Consider the following 21,829-nt stretch of genomic DNA (forward strand, 5'->3'; position numbering starts at 1 on the left):
GAAGTTACTTCTGAAAAACAGCACAGAAAAAGGAGAAAAAGTTTTGGTCAGGAAAACAGGAATATCGTAGAAAACTTACCATTATGTGCTCTTGACATTGTAAACTGGCATGTATGATGTACTGTAGTTTTCAGCAAGTCTGGACCTGCAAGACTACTTTCGGTGTCTCGCATGACAATGGTATTATCACGACTTTGAAATGTTTTAAAATTTATTTTTCAAAATTCATTGTGAAAGATGTGGGAAATGTGCCTAGAAAATGTGTCCACAGCAGTGCCTAGCTTGCTTTCCACCTATAAGAGTACCAGAAGATCTTTCAGTTCAATACCTGTCACTTCATGCCCCTTCTTTGGTTGGAAGTAAAAAGCAATTGGTTTCGCAGTGTAGGATGTGTGGAGTGCAGATATCTTATGTCCAAAATGCTACAGTTTGATAGTGTGTGCTTATTTAATCCCTTAAATACTTTGTATGATAATGCTTCCAGCATAGTCAAGCAGATTCTGCCATGAAGCATGGGAACAGATGTTCTATATGTGTTAGGTGATGTGTCATCTCAGCAAATTAGCTTCCCTGTTGTTTTAAGACTTGCCCTTATGACACCTCCACACTGCAGGCAGGGTAAGAGATAGCAACTGACAGTGGCCACAGCTCTTTCATTAGCATTTTCCTAACAAAAAGATAGTCTGTCTTTCTTTTTAAACTAAGTAATGTTTCTGCAACATATTCATCTGTTGCACGAGATCAACCTGAGTCACAAATAAGAAATCGGAAGAGTACATACCGTAACGCATGATCCTACAAAGTTTTATGAAGAGAGAATATTATTCTACCTACTGTGTTTAAGATTTAATCTATTCAGTGCCTCAAACCAATTTTCATTAATGTTCTGAATAAACGATAACAAATGCTTTCAAGAATAATGTTGAATTGTATGAAATATTAGCTGAATAAAGTCTTTTTTGTAGGGGAGTTTTCAAATTGTTTTAAAAACAGCTTCAAAGAGGTGTTGATAGTGTGTCCATAATGTTTGCAAAAGGGTGTCAATAATACTCTAAATTCCAACGCAATACTGGTACTGATTAGGGACTAGAACAGGCTATCATGTGAAAAGTACAACGTGTGGCACTGGATGATCCTGTTAGAATCAAAGTAAATTCACTGTTGAAAGTAAAAGTGTGTTTATTCTCTGAGTTTGACTTTTAGAATTATTTTTCCAGGCACTCCTCAAATTCCTTTATGCATTTCTCTCAATTAATATGGCTGAAGTTCACTTCCCAACCATAACGTCTTAAAACCCAAGGGAAAGACCGTGGAGCAAGACAGCAGCTTGAACGAGGTGCTGGTATTGTTTACAAATGTTTTACTTCTGAAGAGTGTTTCTGAAATTAGCCTGAGTGCTACCCGCGAAGATAAGCCAACAATGAAATTTTTACATAAACTGTTTGCTCTCTTTGCAAAAGTCTGAAATATTTTATAATCTCAGGAGAGAATAGTGCCATTTGACATCATACAGTCATTAATATTGTCAAAGCACTGAAGACAGATCTCCAGCAATATGCTAATAAAAACCTGATGAAGACTAAAAAGGCTTGTCAGTGAACCACAGAATTTCTGTCAGCAGCCTTCTGCTGGCATATATTGATGCTGTATTCATGCAGATCGGAAAAAGTCATTAGCTGTTTATAAAGAACATTTCAAAGAATAAAAAATGCTGTGATATGTAAGTTAGGAGATAGCAGGCAAACTGCTGACAACAGGCACTACGAGAGGAGGAGGAGATGGGAAGGAATAATGCAGCAGCCTCTATTCCATGCGGGAAAAAGGATGCCAATGCATTTGCACAAGAGATGATAGCAGAAACTGGTCTTACATCCCGCTGCCCACTTGCCAAAGGACTACTCTTTTCCACCTTGCAGAGGGAGACACCCCTCCATATTTTTCCCATGTGGCTGACGTTTCAAAAATGATTCCTGTGTATCAATATAATGGATCATACACTCACCAGGAGAGTGTCTACCAGGCTACTCTGTATAATTTGGTTACCAAAGTAATTGATTTCCTCCAAGGAAGAGGGAGTATCCAGTGCTGGTCAATCTGTTCCATGGTTCCTTTGTTATCAGGCACTGTTTATGGATAAAGAATTAGCTTATCACATTAAATTCAAGGGATAAATATTCCATTCCAAAATTAGAAACGGAATTACGAAAAGAGAAAACACATTGCCTATGTATGAGAACTCAGCTGCATCCTCACGCTGGGTTTTTGGTGTCTCTCCTAGGACAACATCGGAGAGAGATGCGGGCTCGTTGCAATATGTCTTAACCTTTTCCAGAAATTTTTTCAGGATGCTTTTGGGTTTCTTGAACTGAGGGTTGATTCCTACGGCGTGTCCCAAACTGGCCTGTCCTCTGCAGGTTACGCAGCTCCGCTAGCAAGTTGCAAACCTTCGTAAGAGACGCGTCGAAGCGAACCCGTTGTTAGCAGCGCGCCCGCCTGCTTCTCCCCAGCGGCCCACGGAGAAGGCAGGGGGCAGAAGCGGCAGCGAGCCGCTCCGAGGGCGGCCCTGCCTCGGCGGCGGGTGGCGGCCCGCCGGGGCTCTCGGCAGGCCCCCCGGCCGCCGGCGCCGCCGGGCACCGGGGCGGTACCGCGCGCGGAGGGCTCGGGGCAGGGCTGCGCTTCCGGACAAGCTTTTCCTTCGCGGCTTTCACCTTTCTGGGATCAGCCTCGTGAAGCCGGGACAGAGTCAGGGCCTGCACGAGCACCTCAGCGATGGTGGACAAGCCCGCTTCTTCCCGCAACGTAACGGAGCGTGCCGACGCCGCCGCTGGAGCAGCGAAACGCCTGCACTCGCCAGCAGGAGCGGGGACGGCGCCGCTTTGCCCCGCTCGCCGGCGCAGGGGAGGGCTGCGGGCAGCCGGGGCGGGAGCAAGCTCCGGCTGCGCCGGGCGACCGGGCAGCCGCGGAGGGGCAGCGCAGCGCCCAGCGGGACGGGTCAGGGGTTGCAGCCCCGGCCCTCGGGCCTGACTGAAATACAGCCCCGGAGATAAAGACCAGCCGCGGCCGTGGGGAGGGCGGGGCTGCCTCGGGGGAAGGGGGCCCTGCGGCGGGCGAGAGCCGCGGGGCACAGCCGGGCCGGGCCGAGCCGCCTCCCGCCCCGCACCGGGCGGCAGCAGCCGCCGCCGGGGCAGCCCCGCCCCGCTCTGCCCTCGCCGGGCCCTGCCCGCGCTGCCCCGCGGCCCGCCCCGCCCCCTCGCAAGGCATGCTGGGGCTTGTAGTCCCTCCCGCCGCCCTCCCGCCCCCGGGGCCCCTTCGCGGGCGCGGGGGAACGAAACTACAACTCCCAGCGGGCGGAGGCCGGTCTGACCGGCACGGGGAGCGGGGCTGGTCCCGCTGGGTCGGGCCGCCGGGGCGGGGCTCCTCTTTCCCTGTCGCTCACCCGCCCGGCCCCTTCGCCTTCGGCCCGGCAGCTGCAGCGGGGGAGGACGGGGCCGTCGCCGCCGCCCGGGGCTGACGGCAGACACCGCTCGCGGCTCGGCGGCGCGTGCCTGTGTGTGCGCGCGTGCCGGGGGCGGCGCGCGGGCGGCTGGTTGCGTGGGCCGGGGAAAGCGAGGGCTGAGCGGGCGCCCCGCGCGGGCGGGAGCGGGGCTCCGGCGCGGGCAGCCGCCGCCCGGGTCGCTCCCCTGCGCCTCCAGCCCGCCCGGCGGGCGGCTGCCTGCGGGGGCGGCGATGGCGGAGAGTTAGCGCTGTCGCCGCGCTCTAGCGGCTGGAGCGAGGGCCGGGCCGGGCCGGGCCGGGCCGGGGCCGGTGCGGGGGAGCCGGCTGCCCTCTGGCCGGGAAGCGGCTGACTGACTGACTGACCGACCGACCGACCGACCGGCCGCGGCGGGGGGTGCGCGCCTGTGTGGTCCCGTCCCTCACCGCCTCCCCCCGCTCCTCCCGCGGGCGGCCGCCGCTGCGGTGGTTACCGCCTCCCCCTGAAGATGCGGAGGGGGCAGCTGCTGCTTCTGGGTCTGGCTGCTGGGGAGAAACCTGGGTAGCGGCTGCGGGGCACAGCGGGGAGAGGAAGTCGCCGCCCTCCGGCTGGCGGAGGGGGAGCCGGGCGTTCGTCTCGCCTCGCTCCGGGCAGAAGCGCAGCGAAAGCGGGGACGCCGGCGGGAAGCCGCTCCTCTGCGCCGAGGGGAGGGGGCGAGGATGCGGGGGGCGGCCCGGCACCGCCGCGGGCCGTGGGCGAGAGCCTGCGCCGCGGCGGCGTGCGAGCGCCCGCGGCGGCCCTGAGGCGGGCGGCGGGGATGGTGGCGGGCGGGAGGAGTCCCGGCAGCGATCTCCCAGCGGCGGCGAAGCCTCCCTCTCCCCTCCCTCCTCACCCCGCTTCCGCACGGCCGGCCGCCCGCCCCGCGGGGCTGCGGCGCCGGGGAGCATGAGGCGGCGGCGGGGACCTGTTGTGTAGCGGCAGGCGGGGGTTAAGCGCGGCGGCGGCGGCGCCGCCCGGGGCGCGGGGCGTGCGGCGGGGGAGCGGCGCGGCGCGGAGCGGAGGGAGGGGGGGAGGGAGGATGAGGACCTGCCGCCGGGGCGCTGGCGTCTGTCGGGGACCGGCCCTGCCCCGGGCTGCCTCGGGCTCGGGAGGATCCCCCGCGGTGGAGCCGTGAGAGGGGAGAAGGGCGGCGGGGAGCCCTGCGCCCGCGGGGCCGCGCCGAGCGGCGGCCGCTTCCCGCTGAATTGCGGCTTCAGGAAGAAGAGAGCTTGAAGTGTTTCTCGGAAGCTGGAGTTGCAGCCTCGTTCCTTTCGTGCTCTTTTTTTTTTTCCTTTTTTTTTTTTCTTTTGCGTAATGATTTGTTACGCGCGTCTCTTGAGGGAACGGTTTAGGAATGGTCATTTTTAGCAGTGAAATCTGCTGCGCAAAGGAGGATTATAACAAATCTCTATGAATGATAGACTCGATTGCTAAACCTTGCCGTCACCAACCTTCTGACCCTCGGAGAGATCTCTCAGGGTGTGCGTGGGAAGGAAAAAAAAAAACCACCCTCCCATTTGAAAATAAACTTGAAAAAAAAGACTAAATTTTTTTGGACAGCCTAACTGCTTTATAATTGCTTTTTTGGGGGGTTTTTGTTTTTTTTTTTTTTTTGGGTCTTGTTTTGTGATAAGTTGTTTTAAAAAGGATTGTCCTACGTGGTTGTTTTGTAACTGGTGGAGGAAGGAAGGAAGGAAGGATCCCTCTCAAGCGTTTCTGATATGACAGCTTTGGTTTCTCAAGAGTTAACTGCTGTTTGCATGATACACCTATTGCTAGTCTGGTAGCAGACTTTTCATCTTTTTATTTGCTTTTTTTATTAACTGGGGCTGGTGGAGAGGGTTGTCTTGGTCAGAAGAATATTTGCACATATATATATTGTATATATTTTTGGTGGGGTTCTCCCCACATTTTACTCTCTCTTGATGACTCCTGGAGGTGGTAGTGGGCCCATGAAAGACTGTGAATACAGTCAGATCAGCACACACAGCTCTTCGTCTCCCATGGAGTCTCCCCATAAGAAAAAGAAATCAGCTCCCAAGAGAAAATGGGAGGTTTTTCCTGGAAGAAACAAATTCTTCTGCAATGGGAGGATCATGATGGCTCGACAGACTGGAGTCTTCTACCTGACTCTTGTTCTCATCTTGGTCACCAGTGGACTCTTCTTTGCATTTGAGTAAGTGACATTAAAGTCTTCATATCTTCCTTCTCTTCCTCTAGTTATTTATTTTCTGGCTGAAAGCAAACTAAATGTGTTTATCCAGAGAATACTGACTGAATTCAGCTAATGTTGATTTATATAATTGAAAATATGATCTGATAAGATGCTGAGGGATGCATGATCCTGTTTTGGTTATCATACCCTGTGGAAAACTGATGTTTGAGGGTTAAGGCTGTGATGCTTTTATACCACAGGTTTCCAGCTCTTGTTGATGTTGCAAGAGGAGTATAAAACAGCACGTTTGGGATGGTCAGGAAATGATGCAGCTTCTTGTCTATCCATTACTCTGCTGAGAATCAAAACTGGCAGGTGCAAAAAACCTGACCCTTTGTTGCAGAACCGAATGCAAGAAAAGCAATATCTTTCATTAGTTTATGAATTAGGCCTTTTTTTTTTTGTCTTGAAGTCTAATAGCTTGTAGATGAGAATTCCAAGTTAGTAAAAAAAAAAAAAAAAAAGAGCAAGCTGCACAATTTTGCATGTACCTAGCTTTCCACCACTAGGTAATAGCATTACTTTCTGTTTGTGAAGATAACTTGTATATGGGTTTGGTCTTAGTTTAAGCTATGTTTGTTCTGGAGTTTTGGATTTGTTTTTAAGCAGGCTTCTGGTGTCCTCTTAGGGCTTTTTTCTCTATTGCTCTGAATCTTAAGGAGTCCTTTTCATCTATAGAAAGTGGACACACAGTGACAGCAAATCAAACGTACTGATTTTTGCACTTACATTGGAGTGGTTAAATTAACTATGCATGACAATAAAGAATTAGGCACTTGATATGAACAATACAGTTCAACTTTTATTTACTTACTTTTTTAAAACACCGAGTACAAAGGTGCTCACACTGCCAAAACACCTGCTATAGTAGTAATTGAATTCTTTTTAAGGAGTTAATGCTACTTTAACTGTTTTAAACTATTGTAGCTTGATTTGTGGTTTGTGGCACGAAAAAATTCTTCAAAATACATATACAGCTCTTACTATTTTCTTGAATAGGAACTATTATTTTTAAGTAAGCTTCAGCGCTGCCTCCAGAAATTCTGTTCACTTTGCTAAGTTGAACAACAAAGGTCATTCATTACTTGGCATCTTCAAGGAAGAAGATAGTGACATTAACAAACCCTAAATTGTACCCGTTAAATGCAGACCATCTTAACATACTGCTAACAGTAAAGATGGTAAAAATGCTCAGCAGGTAACCAGTGGCTAAATGTATATGTGAGCTCAGCAGAGGAATTGTCTTTAGTGGGCTCCAGATTACTTTAGAGGGATTTATTAATTGTAAATCTTCTGCAGATACTGTGAAGCTGCTTGAACATCCCTTTGAGTAGTTGAAATAACACAGTCAATGACGGTATCCAGGTACTGCAAGTGTGTTTACTTTCCTGGTTTTAAAGAGGTGTTAAAGGTGTAACCTGATAGTTTGCATCAGGACTGGGTGCTACTCTGTCCTGTTTGCCATGATTAGACCTAGTTTTGGAAGGCTTTTCTGTGTGGACGGACGCTCGCGTCTGTGTGCGGTCTCATCACCTTCAGCATTGCCTCTGAAGGCAAGCGCTGGACTTCCTGCAGATACCAGAATGTAAATGTAGGATCAAAACTGTAATGTTTTATAATCATGATTATAAAACTTCTTTATTAAGCCACGATTTACAGTTTAGTTATCCGTTTTAACACTTTGATCCTTCAGAGATAAATATTCTCTGCAGCTGCATGATTCAGAACTGCTAAAGCAGGATGAGCTGGTAGCTTCTGATTTCATTACTACTGTGAGTTATGTGCTCTACCAGAGTCGAACACTACAGCTCCTATCGTGTCTTTGAGCTTATTTGTAGTGTAACAGTATGGGATGGACAAGATTTTTAGTCAGGCTACAGCATTTTGATATATAATTGGTGCTTATTCTAACCGGAAGTCTTGAAGCAGGGAAAAATCTTTGGCTTTATATAACTATATAAATTCTGTGTGTATGTACTGGTCTTGAGTCATTCTTGTACCACTTGCACTCTCCTTTTAAGGAAAATCAAAGTAGAGGTTGGCAATGACATTTCGTTTTTATAATAATAAGGTAGATTTTAAAAAGCACTTGCACTGGAAAATTATTGCTCATCCTCTGAAGGCTAATTAAAAAACAAACCTTAAGACACTGAGAATGGTGTTCAGCATGTTTGTGATGTTTGAACTGCAGAAGGTTGTTAATGTTACAAAGAAAAGAGGGGAGTCTCTTTGATTAAACAGTGTTACTTTGAAGGAGTTTCTAATTGTGTCTCTTAGTAGTCGTCTTAAGTTACTATTTATTGATCAGTTGATAACTGTTGTTAGAGCGTCACCTCCATTACTTGGCTGATTTGTCTATGACACTTCTCATTAACCAGCGATTTACAGAATATGACAGAAATGTGCTTCAGTCCTTCGTGTACACGTGGGGCAAAGTGATTTTTTTAAATGGGCATGTGCCTTGTGTGTCTGAACTGTAAGGTCAAACTGTCATTGAAGAGGAAGATACCTTGTATGTTCTTGGAATTGTTTGGCCTTTTTGCTACAATTGAAATAAATGATTTTGTTCCCTTTGGTTTTGGAAACTGGAAAATACGTACTCATGTTCCAAGTCATTCGCTGGTTGCAGGCAGTGAAGAGGGGGAGTAGGAAAGAGGTGACTTTGACAGCTAACTCCTGGGAAAGCCTCATGCTGACATAAACACTTGTCCTTTATCCTTTTGGCTTCGTTTGTTCCTCTAACATGATTTTTCCCCCTTTCCTTTTATTTTACTCTTGACACCCATTCATCCAGAGCTGTATCCCATGTGCGCTGGAATGCTTTCCAGGGGAGAAATACATTTCTCTGGATCAACAAATCCTAGCTCTCCAAAAGCAAACATGTCATATATCTTGACCTGTATAGCTTTTCACATTGAACCGTGCCTTTGTAATCTTTGTTTCTTCATATTTATGCTTCTGTGCTTTTTCCTGCCTGCTTTTTCTACCTCCTACTTTCGGCTGGTTTTACTCCTTTCTCTCTGTTGACTTTTCTCTCTCACATCTTCCAAGTACATCACCACTGCTTCCTTTTATCATTTTACTGTTCTTTTTCATTTTCAAAGAGGTAAGCCAGAATTTGCTTAAAAGGAAAACAACAAGCCATGAGCTTTCAAGCAGGTGAAGTATTTATAATTCCTGCCTCCCTCCCCTTCTGAAGGAAGACAATGCAAGTAACAAGCAGTTTTATTTCTGTAACTTGCCTAATAAATGTAATGTGAATTATTGCAAGCACTTTTGGGTCTCAAGAGGGATGCTGTGCTTGAGGTATTCTTAAAAATGATGCCTATTTTAAAATGCTGAAGATGAGGCAGCACAAATTACTGAATTAGTCTTTAAAATTTAGGTATGTTATTTTATCTTGGAAATACATTTCCTAGCTCTAACCTTGTGATATTTAGCTGTTTTTCTTTTTTTCTTGCAAATTTGGCTTTGTGTTCAACTTCCTTTTTTTCCTTTGCCTTGCCCCATTACACAGACATACGTATTTTTTTTAAACTATTCAGTGCTCATGTAAAAGTAGCTGCATGAAAAGCGTGGAAAACAAATTCCTTTCCCCAGAGCAAAGACAGCATCCGTAACTGAAGGGCAGATCTCACTGCTGTACCTAGCCAGTTCAACCACTGTATTTACATATATGTAAAGTCCTTTATTGGTGCAATAGAGAGAGGCAGAACTAAGGCACTTCATACTTTCTGCTTTTATTCTGCTAGGTATACATACTCAGAAGAGAAAAGAACCCTTTATGCCTATGTTCATTTGGGGGTACTGTTTTTGCAGGTTACAGGGAAGCAAAATGGAGGCTGAAAGATATGTTTAACACACTAGAATATGTGAAACAGACATCTTTTTGTTAAATGACAAGTCTTGTATGGATGTACAAGCTTCACCAGTTCCAGAGTGGCGGTAGGCAAGCTTGGCTGCTTTGCTACTGTAAGTTAACGCTGTCCTGTCTGCCAGCTCCCTTCCTTCTTGGACCTCACTGCGCAGGTAGCAGGAGGGAACATGTCTGCACCTGAGCTGCTTCTGTTCAGGCAGGCAAATTAAACTTCCCTTAAAAGGAAAGTTTAAGTGAAGATGCCGACCGAACTGAATTGACTCAGGCACAGTCCTGTTTTCTTCTGTCAACTCAGTTGCAGGGTGAGTAGCTCTGGAAGAAGGTTGGAGCAGATGGTAGGATGCCGGAAGGGCTGAAGCAGTGCAGCTCTTTTCTCTGTAAACGTGAGTCAGAGCCCTATCACTTCTGATATAATTTGACACTTGCACTGATTCAACAAACTGGAGGGTTTGTTGTTTTTTTGTTTTTTTTTTTTTGAGCCAGTTAAAACTTGATTTTTGTGAGCATTTGTGTAATTGCACTGTCTTTCAAAAGATGGATGTCGGAAAATTATTTAAACTGGGACTGTTTATATGGACATGTGTGTACAAATCATTGCTTTCTGTCTGCTCTTGCAGTTGCTGGCAACCTGCTCCATGCCTCCCACTTTGAAAACCAGTGTGACTGGAGGACATTCATGAGTCACACTTTCTGATGCAGTGTAGATTGTTCAATATTGAACTTCTATAGGACACGCTATGGCGAAGTGGTGTAACTTGCTGCTCACTGTGACAAACCTCTATGTGTAAACACTGATGTCAGTAGGCTGAGCATTTCACTATGGTATTGACAATCATCTTCATCTTATGGCAGATGTTTTCTGCTCTTGCAGGAGGTGGATTCTTAGTGTCAGGTCATATTCCAAGTAGGTGGAATGTTCTTCATCTAATAACCTCCTTTATCTTTCTTCCTCTGCTCTTAAGATGTGTAGCTTACTTGTGTCTTTTGATGACCATGACCTTAAACTGCCAGCTCCTTAGAAGGAAGTGCTACCAATCTGACTTCAGCTGTTAAAGGTTGCTATAAACTTGTAGGGCATTTGCTGCTGAAGATGTCAAAATGGATTTTAAAGCAAAAACCATGGCATATAAACTAAAATACTTGTTCAACAGAGAACTGCATCCTTTTCTGCATGGAAGGCAGTAGCCGCCTAATAGTGTGTAGTGGCGTAGGCGAATGCAGTGATGAGTAGGTGTTTTTTTTCCCCCCAGTTTTGTTTTAAAAAAATCTGTCATTAAAATTAAACCAGAGCAGTATTTCTGTTTCTCATTCTGCCATATTATGCGTCTCTGATAACTTAGACATGGAATACAGTAAGTCTAATCTTTAGGGTTTACATTTTGTACTGAGTTTATATAGATATACCAAATGATATGGCAAATTCCTAAGGGATGGTATGCATTCCAACCAGATGTTGTTTATTCCTTGCATTTAAATTACCCTGAAAATGTTAACTGTCAGAATCAAATATCTTTCAGGTACAAAGTATATCTAATACTTTTTTCCTTGACAAGGGACTTTCCTTTCCTTGGTCACAAAAAAGTTTACTTAATTCATCTCTTTGCAGTTTCCCAGTGATCTGTGCAAGTATGTCTGCAAGTTTCTCCTTGGCCAAAAGGGAATAGTTGTGTACTACCCTATCTTACAGTAGCACTTCACTGAGCAGGTACATCAGTTTAAACTTTTAAACCTGCTTTGAATGAATTATATGATATAAATTGAAATCCTTGTACCCAGAAACATACTAATAGCATTTGATATTAGTTCATGCACCTCTACTTTTCAAGGGTAGGTCTGTTTATGTGGAAATGGATAATGATTAAGTGCTTAATTTTTCAGATTAAAATTCTGTGGGAATATTGGAAGGTAACCGCTCTTGTTTTTAGAAGTCGTACCTTTTTTACTTCCCCTGAAACTGCTGAGGCTTTTTATGGTTTTGTAACACTAACTCCTTTTCCAAAAGAAATATTAAATGGCTTTTTTTTTGAGGGTGGGTTTTGGGTATTTTTGTTGTTTGTTTGTTTGTTTGTTTTATTCAGCTTAGTTGATGGCCTTTATTTACTGTTTCATGGAGAAGACAAGTTTTGAATAAAAATTATATTATTTTAGTTTACTCCTTTCTCACCTACAGTTCTTTTATTTCCATGTTTTCTTTGCAGAGGTGGAGGGAGAGGAAAATAGGGAGTATAATGGTGTAAGATGTGATGTTGGTTTCTCAGATACCACGTCCTCTCAGGACCTTGAGGAAATCGCTGTGTAGCTTTTTGACCATCGATACATGTGCATCTTCAGAGTGAAATGTGAACGTTTGTGGTCTCTTTTGCCTAATGTGTCCCCCACCCCTTGGAGAAAGAGGGGAAATTCCATCGCAGCCTGCCAGGGGGTGGTTTTCTGCTCTATCATAGCTCAACATGGTGGTTGTAGATAGGTGTAAATTCTTACCTGGGATATTTGCTATCCTTTCCAGAGTGGGGGGAAAAAGGTAATTTCAAAAGTTTGGTTGAATAGAACAGACTATTTCACTTGGAAGGGACCTACGACAATCAGCTAGTCCGACTGCCTGACCAATTCAGGACTGATCAAGTTAAAGCATGTTATTAAGGGCATTGTCCAAATAAACACTGACAAGGCTTGGGGCATCGACCACCTCTCTAGGAAGCCTGTTCCAGTGTTTGACCACCCTCTCGGTAAAGAAATGCTTCCTAATGTCCAGTCTAAACCTCCCCTGGCGCAGCTTTGAACCCTTGCCACATGTCCTAATGCTGGATACTAGGAAGGAGAGCTCAGCACCTCCCTCTCCACGTCCCCTCCTCAGGAAGCTGTACAGAGCAATGAGGTCGCCCCTCAGCTTCCCTTTCTCTAAACTAGACAAGCCCCAAGTCCTTAGCTGCTCCTCACAGGCCATGCCTTCCAGCCCTTTCACCAGCTTTGTTGCCCTCCTCTGGATGCATCCAAGGACCTTCGCAGCCTTCTTAATTTGCGGGGCCCAGAACTGCACACAGTAGTCAAGGTGAGGCTGCACCAATGCTGAACACAGTAGGTTAATCACCTCTTCTGACCGGCTGGCTGTGCTGGGTTTGCCGCACCCCAGGGTGCGGTTTGCCCTCCTGGCTGCCAGGGCATGCTGCTGGCTCGTCCTGAGCCTGCTGCCGACCAGCACCCCCACGTCCCTTTCTGCAGGGATGCTCTCCAGCCGCTCCTCTCCCAGTTTGTACTTGTGCCTGGCATTACTCCGGCCTAGGTGCAGAATCCAGTTACTCTTGCCTATATAAATGTCTTCAAATATTTACAAATCCTGATGGATAATACTTCTGCACATCTTCAGCCACCAGAATGTGAGGTTAGACTTGTAATTTTGTGACAGTTGTTTGATAAAATCTGTCTTAATTTATCACTCAAAAGTTTGAGGTTTCTGTTGTTGCTATAATCTGTATAGTATACCTGTTTTGTTTTGCCTTTCCCTGAGTAGATACTGTTGCCCCTTTACCGGAATGGATGTGTGCCAAAGGTATAAAATGTACCTTCTTGACACTAGTGTAGGGACAGTCATGTTTAATAGATTTACACTATTGAAAAACTAATTTCTATTAGTTCTTCTTGGAAGACTGGCATTGCCATGTGACCTTCTCTGGGACTCTTCTGACATCAACCCTGCAGAAATTTTCATACCTTGTTTGAAGGAAAGATGTTTTTTTCCCAGATGTTTTCTCAAGTCAGTTTCTCAGGAATCATGTCGCATGTTTAGGTTCAGGTAAAGTATTCTTTTTACTCATGTTTATATTTGGACTCATGATGCAAAGAATACCTGTGTTGCTACACGATTTGTTTTCTGTCATAGCTGTGTTGCATTATTATTTTGTAAATGGCATTTCATACAAAACAAAGTATATCAGTGATTAGCTACCCTCTGGATGACTTTGAAATTATCTTCCTTTAGAATGAAAAGAGAAAATATTAGTCTGTGCAGAACTTGAACCAAACTGTTCTGTTCATTCTCTTTTTTTGGAGGGGTGGAAAAATATTTTGTTAAAGACATCTGGGCTTATTTGTAGATTCAGTAGAAACTGAAATGCTGAAATTTGAACTGGACGTTAAAATATAAATTCTCTTTTAACAACTAAGTTATACCTTTTAAGTAGTTAAAAACAACAACAAAGCAAGGCCTTTTATACTGCCTTTCTAATGGAAAGAGTCTCTCCATTCTAGTGCAGCATTAAGCTGTTAGTTGTGACATTCAAATGAGAACTAAGTAATGAGAAGTGAAGGTGACTGCAGAAGAGGAGAAAGCTGAGAATATTTTTTACTTTCTAAGCTGCGTGATTGTTTCAAAATAGCCCAGTCAAAAAAGCTACTGGCTTAAAATACTGGGACATTTTGAAAAATTGCTTAAAATGTTATAACAACTTTATCTAGGAAATTTTTGTTGTCCTGATTGATGATCCTTCTAAGCGAGGCTGTAGTAGCTGATGATCACTTAAGTTCCAGGCTGCCAGTAAAGGTTTGTACGTGTCAATGCCGCTCGTCTTTCATTTGGCAAAACTGATGGAAAAGGAGAAAAATCCCCTGAAGTCAGCTGGAACCACCAAAGTTTGTTAACCTTCATATAATTACAGCCCATTTTTTTCAGAACTTCATACAAAAACTGTAAAATGGTTAAACTTTTTACAAACTAAACCAGACTGAAATCAAGATTAAGTCTATGTGTAACAGCCAAAAATAAAATTCTGTTCATATTTCTCACATCACAGAACTACTAGATGTTACTAACATGTAACGTACTTAGGGAAGGAGGCTGGAACATTTTGGAGTTTTTGTGTAGCACACACCCTGTCCCTTACCCTGTTGTACGTGTTCATATTCAAACTCCTGTTTGTACTGCAGTTACTAGGTGAAGGGGGCTTCGTATTTGCGAAGCCCAACCGTGGGCTTTCTGCAGTGTGCATTAGTGGAGATCTTGCCCAATTGCATTCCAGAAGTTTAACTAGTAAGTTGACAGCGTGCTGTAGTGCTATATGATTATTCAGCTTCTGCATCCCTCATCACTCCCTTTTCATCAGTGTCCATAGGGTTTATTCACGTTATTGTGGGATGGTGGCTAATGAGGTCTTACATAATGAGCTTGGCTAATGAGATCACAGCTGGTTTTGTTTTATGTTTTTCCACTCCTGCTGTCCCCTTAAGTTGCTTACTGCAATACATGCTGGCAGTGTGCATTTATTGTGGTGAATGTGCAGTCAGTTCAGCTTCTTCTTTAAATTTTACTCGCATTTTTAAAAAAATATTTTACAAAACAGAGGTTAAATAGAATACTGAGAATTAAATTGAAAACTGAGAACCTGATCTCAGAAGTTAAGATGTACGTAAAATCTGCAGTTAGTGAATTTCATGTTATAGTTTAAGTGCAAGATAACACTGTTACATTGTCTGCATTGAGTGAATGTATGAAATAAATTTGTGGGTCTTAGTGTATGTTTCTTACACATATGACCAATATATGTTAGTTCTTAAGAGCAGGGAACAGATATGCTAGAATTTGTTATTATTTCAGCATAAACACTCAGTATATTACTAGAAGTTAGGAATGTAGATTAATAAACATTGGCAGGGATCGGAAGCTTTTTCCCCTGCTAGGAAAAGGAGTACTAATACAAAACTTCTGTTTCTGATTGTGATAAATTTTGTGTACCCTCTTTTTTGATCTGTCTGGATATCAGGAAATTGCAGTCCTGGTCTTGTGTGTTCAGTACACTTGTTAGATATCCCACTGGTTCTGAATGCCCTGTTTCAGGGTAGGAACAAGTGTCAGACCAGCCTGTACTTAAATTTTGCTGGCATGCCTGTTTGTGCTCATGGTGTGGGTTTTCATGGCACAACTATCTATGCATGTTCCTTAGTAAATACTGTTTTATTGGGAAAAAGGCCTTTCTACTGTTTAATTAGAATGTGGAAGAGTTATAATTTTTCCTAATTTGGAACTATGTAAAGCAGTTAAAAGCACTAGAAAGAAAAGTAAAGGCTAGAATAGTGGTGACTTCTCCCTCATCAGTATTGCAACTCTGTAATAAACTTGCTTCTTGTGAATGTGATTTCTTTAAAGCTGAAGCTCATAATGCTTCTATATAGTGAAAAAATACAGCTTTTAAGGTACTTTTATCATTCAACATGATTTGAACACTTTCCAGGGCTGGACAGGCATCAGGTGTGGAAACAACCAAGTAAACTTTGTCATTAGTCTGAGTAGACTAGTGCGTGAAATATGTTGTATGGTGTGATATAAAAGATTGGAGTGCACTGTGTAAAGAGCACAGTCACTTCCGGTTTGCCTCAGTGCATTAGCCTGGAAAAGAGAATGCTCAGGGGGGATCTGATTAAAGTAAGTACCTGACTGGGGAGGGGAAGTTGGGGGAAAAAAAAAAAAAAAAGAGCCCTGGACTCTTCTCAGTGGTGCCCAATGACAGGACAAGGCGCAATGGACACAACATGAAATACCATTTAAACATAAGAAAAAAGGGCTTTTTTGGTTTTATTTTTGTTTGTTTGCCTGCTTGGTTTGGGTTTTTTTTTTTTGCTGTGAGGATGACCGAACACTGGCACAGATTGCCCAGAGACGCTATGGACATACTGAAAACCAACCAGATGTAGACCTGAGCAGTCTCTAGCTGACCCTGCCTAGAGCTGGGGCATTGGACTCTATGATCTCCAGAGGCCCCATCCCACCTCAGCCGTTCCATGTGGGATGGGACCCTGTCAAAATCTGAGAACTTCTTCCCGTAAGATGGCAAAAGGTATATCTAGTGAGATAATTTTAATCGTGTTTTAATGACCCATTTATTACATGCATATTTCATGAGAACTTCAGTTTTACCTAGTCTTGGGATCTGAACCTGAAGTCTCAGTCCAACAAAACTTAAAAATTTGCAAGTGAAATAGCCATAGCTGTTCTTTCTGTCCCCCCTTTTCTCACCTTTGAATATGGCTTTCTTAGTTCAATGTGCATTTTCCAAGACTTCTTGGAGGTTCTTTTCCTGCTTTATTTCACTTACCTGCTGTTTCTCACCAAGCTTTGCCCTCTACTACCCATTTGGCTTTTGCTGAATTATAGTTAGTATTTTCTCTTCTTATCATGTAAACAACAGCATTAAGTTTAAATAAAATCAAGTTCATCCAGAAGAATGTCTCTGTATACGGTTGTTCCAGCAGTGTGATGTATTCATCAGTTTGTCCATGTCTCACTTAAATTTTGTGAACATTTCTTTCCTTCCATCTAATCTTCCTAGCCACTTTCTCACTTTTAATAGACTTAAGAGCACTGTTGCTGTAGAAGAGATGGGGAAGCAGTAAAAATGAATTTGAAAGACTTAGTTTTCCCCTTTCCATAGTCCTAAGGGATGAGCATACAATTTTTTTCTGTGATCTATACTGTATTTGACTATATAATTGTGCAGTTATGTAAAATCATGTCTCCCAGTGCTTGAGCCAGGTCAAAAAGTTGTTTGGATCCTGCAGTTCAGCTTCCTCCTTGAGCCTGCTACTTGACAATACTACCTTCAGACCAACTCTTGTACCTTAATAGATAGCATGTTCCAGCTTCTGGACTCCTATACATAAAGGATGAAATGGTTTGTCTGAAAAGCTGCTAAAGTTGGACTTGTTATCTTTAGGGAAGGGAAAACACCCTAGATATGTCGGATTAATCTAAATTGCCTTTAAACATTGATTTACTCAAAAAAAAAAAAAAAAAAAAGTGTAAATAATTCCAGTAGGGCAGGTGTCCAGTTCTGATTACAAATTGAAAATGAAATTATAAGAGGACAAAGTTTAAATGAAACAGAGCATATTTTATTTGAGTGAAATATATCTGAATCTCTGCGCCCTATAGTAGCTATCACTGCTAAGTTTCTATGAGGCTGGTGGAAGCCAAAGGGGCATTTCCCCATACCACATATTCAAAGCGCTGTTTTTTTCAGAGTGAGCTTCATGCCTGTAGACCTGCCTGCTTTTTCTGAGGGGACACGGGTTGGACTCTTACTGCTCATGAATTCAAACAAAACTTCAGAGCATTCCACAGGAGCATGCCGGTTTCCTTTCTGTTTAGCAGGCTCAGTTGCAGTCTGCTAATCTGCGAATCTGATGGTCATAGGCTGCTGAAAAGGATGGACCCCCCCCTCTTGGGGGTTGGACTAGGTGACCTTTAAAGGTCCCTTCCAACCCAAACTATTCTATGGTTCCCTTCTCCCAGGCCTCAGATGTTACTACTTTTGTCTGGCTCTGCTGTTTTCTCCACCCAATGGTGAACCACTTCAGGGAGTTCCCTTCCCACAGAAAGCTTATCCTTCCCTCCTGCCCACACAAAGAAAAACTTTCTGCTGCTTTAGATCCTTGACCTGAATCCCTGAAAATGCAGAAAAATGTTATTACTAGTGCAAGGGAGGAGATTGTCAGATCGTCTTAGCTATAATTCAAAATTGTATCCCAGCTTGAGAAAACTCATTGTTACGTAGTCTCGTTTCATTGTTTGGCATCTGTGAGGGCACAAACAGAACATCTTTAGGCTTACCTGAAGTACTATTTAGTTGCTTAATGAGAAACTAGAGTTCTGTCATCTTAACCATATTTTATTTCTGAAGTAACTGGATTGTAGTTTACAGAACTTGAGCTTCAGCGTCTTTCAAATAACACATTATTAAGTGCTCCTTAGTTGTTCATGTCTTACTTTTTTTATGTAATTTTTTTTTTTAAAGACATGATACCCAATTCTGTAACACAATACAGGGGCAGTAACTGAAGCATCCTTGCCTGTGTAGTTTGTGTTCCCCATATCCAGACTGCAGAGCCAATGTATTGTATTGCATTTGATAGCAGAGCCTATGGAAAAGCTGCATGAACGCTGCTTCACCTTAGTTTGTAAAAACAGCTGAGTTAGCTCAAAATATGCTGAACTGAACCAGGAAAGGAGTATTCTCGGTCCTTGCTGTTTCTCCCATGCTTCAGATGAGGTATCAACCAACCCAGGGAAATTGCCTGTTTCTTCACAGTCCCATTCAGCTGCCTACTTGGGTGTTTTTTCATTTTGTTGTTTTGTTTGGTATTGTAAATGTTGAAAGTTTCAGATGAAGAAAGAATCATAAAGCTGTTAATGGAAAATTGAATAGCCTGCATACAAGAGGCAGTTGGAGTGGATGTCTCTATTCACAGTGCGATAAAAGAATTGGCCTTTAAAATGATTTTGTTAAATAAGACACCTAAAGCTAATCAGAGCAGAAGGAATTGTCTATAGAGCAGAAGATGGGGAAGAAGTTGTAGACTGAAATCTGACAGAGATGAATCTAATTCAAGACCCTGAAAGGATAATCATTCTTCTTTTGCAAGACACTAAGCTCAGAAGGCGATCTTCTCTTTACTTTGAGCTGTGGAAGCTCTGAGACTTCTCATCGCTGATGTGAGTGTTCATCTTCAGAGTAAAATATGGGGTTTTTCCTCTAATGTAATGAACCCCAGACCATTTTAGGATCAGGCTGCACTGTGCGTTGTTTTTTAATGCTAGTCTCTGGAAGCCAGAATCTCATTTCCAGTATTCGAGTGTATCAAAAGAAGTGTGCTGGGGGCAGGATGTTTCAGAGGAAAGTGTATAAAGATTGGATGAGATAAAATAATTTTGCTTTTTTACTCAGCTCGTACTCAAGAGGAGTTTGGGAAACAGGCAATTGGCTATGAATGTGAAAATCAAAACAGTCTGATATGAGAAAAACGACTGACATGCTTGGATGCCAGTAAGTGAAACTGTTGCGGGCTGGCATCCAGCTCAATTGAAAGGTAAACATGCCCTTCCCAATGTACATACCTTTCTATTATTGCATCCTAGAAAACTTTAACCAACAGTTAAAGTTGCTAAATGATAGTCTGGAGGTGCAATATTACCCAATGGTTGACTGTTCTTGGCAAAAGTAAGTTTATTTTCTGTTCTGAAACTTTTTTTTAAACCGTTGTTGGCACTAGCCCTTGCTGTTGCAACAAAGAAATGGCATTTGTGAAAGGAGAACATAGGTTCATTGCTTCTTAGTCCAATACAAAAGAAGCAACCTTTGTTGTAAAGGTAATTCACTGTTATTGAAATAACACTGTCACTGAAATAAGCTTTTAATCTGAGCTTTATTTACAAGCATTCTTTCTGACTGTGAAATAAAGGTCAAAGATTTAGGGAGCGTGCAACTTGTCGCCAAAGTTGATCTCTACAGATAAGAGTTGCATAGTTAGGTTATTCATCCAGAATGAGTACATCCCTAGGCCAGCTATGCTTGCCTTCATATTCTGAATGACAAAAAGACTGACAACTTTGGAAGATTGTTCCATGCACGTGGAAGAGTTGAGCCGGGGGGAATAAGGAGTGGGGAGGAACTGAAGTATCTGCTGTAGTATTTGCTTCTGGAAATTAATTTCAGGTACTTGAGGGACAGTTGTTTTGTGTCCATATTTAGTTAGTACCTATAAGTAACCTAGTAATAACTTTTAATATGCATGCTGGATTTTTCAGTTGTTTTTGTATTCAGTACTGTAGACAGAGCTGGACTGCAGAGCAAGATACTTAACTTACACTGCACTCTAAGTTGCCTATGGATGTTGTATCCTACCAACATCTCTCTCACTTCAGAGGCTGAAAGAGAAAAATAAACATAGGAAAAATAGTTGTGAATAGATATGAGATGTTAAAGTGGCTCATGGAGATACACTGTCCTAGTTCATCAGCGCAGAATTAAGAACTCTGGGAATGACAGCATGGTGCATAGATCTTCATTATTCGACTCCTTTTGGAGTTTGGTTATTTATGTATTTGTTTTAAGAGCAGGTCAGAAAAGTGAGCTGTTAAGGACAGTAATACCAGTAGTGCTTTAAGGTTTCAAAATCTTTTTGTGTTTTTTTCAGTCCAGAAATACTTTTCCCTTTTCTTACTGTTCCTGATTTCTCTTGTGCTAATCTTTCATGACAGAGAAGCTCCATGGCTCTGGCCAAAGTTGTTCTTTTTTTACTTCCAGTGCTGTGATGGTGAGGGAAAGACCCAGGGGACAGGCTTGCAGGTTACATATGGAAAAGAGAGTGGGTTATTCTGAATCTTTGTTATACATAGGCAGGAGTCTGCACGTGTGAGAGTCTCGCAAAGATGTATGTTGTGTTGTCTTCATAGAAGTCCAGTATTGACATCTGCCCAAGCTTGGGTCTTTTGTGCATGCTAAGAACTTGATTTTTATCAAGTAAAATCTTTGAAACCTGTGCCTGTGCTGGGCATGCCTCTCTGTGGGCATGGCAGAACTTTCACTGAGATGAGTTTTGAGCAATGCCAGCCTCCTTGGGAGTTTGGTAGCACAGCTGCTTTTGGGAGCTCTGTGGGGCTGCTTTCACCTCTGGCTACAGGCAGCATAAATGAAGAAACAGTGAAACTGCTTCATTCACCATGCATCTTCCAGTTTCTGCAATCTCCAGTTCTGTGTATTATTATTACACAAAATTCATCTTCGCTTAAACCCAGGTTCATTTCCAGAACAGTCCCACCCACAGCTTGAAGTGAAGCAGGGCTCCTCAGGGGGTGGGGAGCTTGAAACTAAAAGCTCTGTCATAAGGCACATGACAGGGGAAGGAGAGCCTGGCAGAAGGGTGTCACATTTAATTTCTACAGGCATGCTGGCATTTTATTTCATCTTGGCAGTCTTGAATGTAGCAATCTTGCAGTTTGTTTTAGCATAGTTTTTCTGTATGTAATTATTAGACCAGTAAGTTCCCAACCAGGCACTATTTCTGTTCTTTTCCACACACTCCCTCCCAATTCAATGTGTCCCCTTCCCTCCTCTTTCCAAATACCTTGTACATGCTTGCTTTTTACCATTGTGTTCTGTGGACTGATGCTTCAGCACTTTTCAGAGAGCCATAAGGGGCAGCAGTGCCTCTTTCTTCTGCTCAAGACAGCTTTTGAACTTGTTGCAGGGATGGTAGAGGTAAAGGCAAGGGGCTTCATTCATTTTGTGGTGATGCTGTAGTCCTGCCCTATTTTCTTCTCATTTCTGCAAGTCTTGCAGATGAATCTCTTAAAGTTGCTTTTGTTTTTCTGTGCTCCTCTAATTGAGGAGGGAAGCACTATAGATCGTGAGAGTACTAGAAAAGAAGAGGTGCTGCGCTGTGTGCTTTTACAGAGGGAGGC

At 43.5% G+C, this 21,829-nt stretch overlaps 1 protein-coding gene across 4 annotated transcripts in view; it reads left to right on the plus strand.

Moving 5' to 3' along the window:
* Positions 1–4,590: 4,590 nt before the first annotated feature.
* ZDHHC14 (zDHHC palmitoyltransferase 14) overlaps positions 4,591–21,829 on the plus strand; it is a 114,163-nt gene continuing 96,924 nt past the window's right edge. For all 4 annotated transcript variants that reach the window (XM_082305375.1, XM_082305377.1, XM_082305376.1 and 1 more), the window contains exon 1: positions 4,591–5,687. In XM_082305375.1, coding sequence (XP_082161501.1) covers positions 5,437–5,687 — 251 coding nt within the window. In that variant the 5' untranslated portion in view covers positions 4,591–5,436. The remainder of the gene's footprint in view (positions 5,688–21,829) is intronic.

Source organism: Platalea leucorodia (genome assembly GCF_965183815.1).
Source record: "Platalea leucorodia genome assembly, chromosome: 3".
NCBI classification, from domain to species: Eukaryota; Metazoa; Chordata; class Aves; order Pelecaniformes; family Threskiornithidae; genus Platalea; species Platalea leucorodia.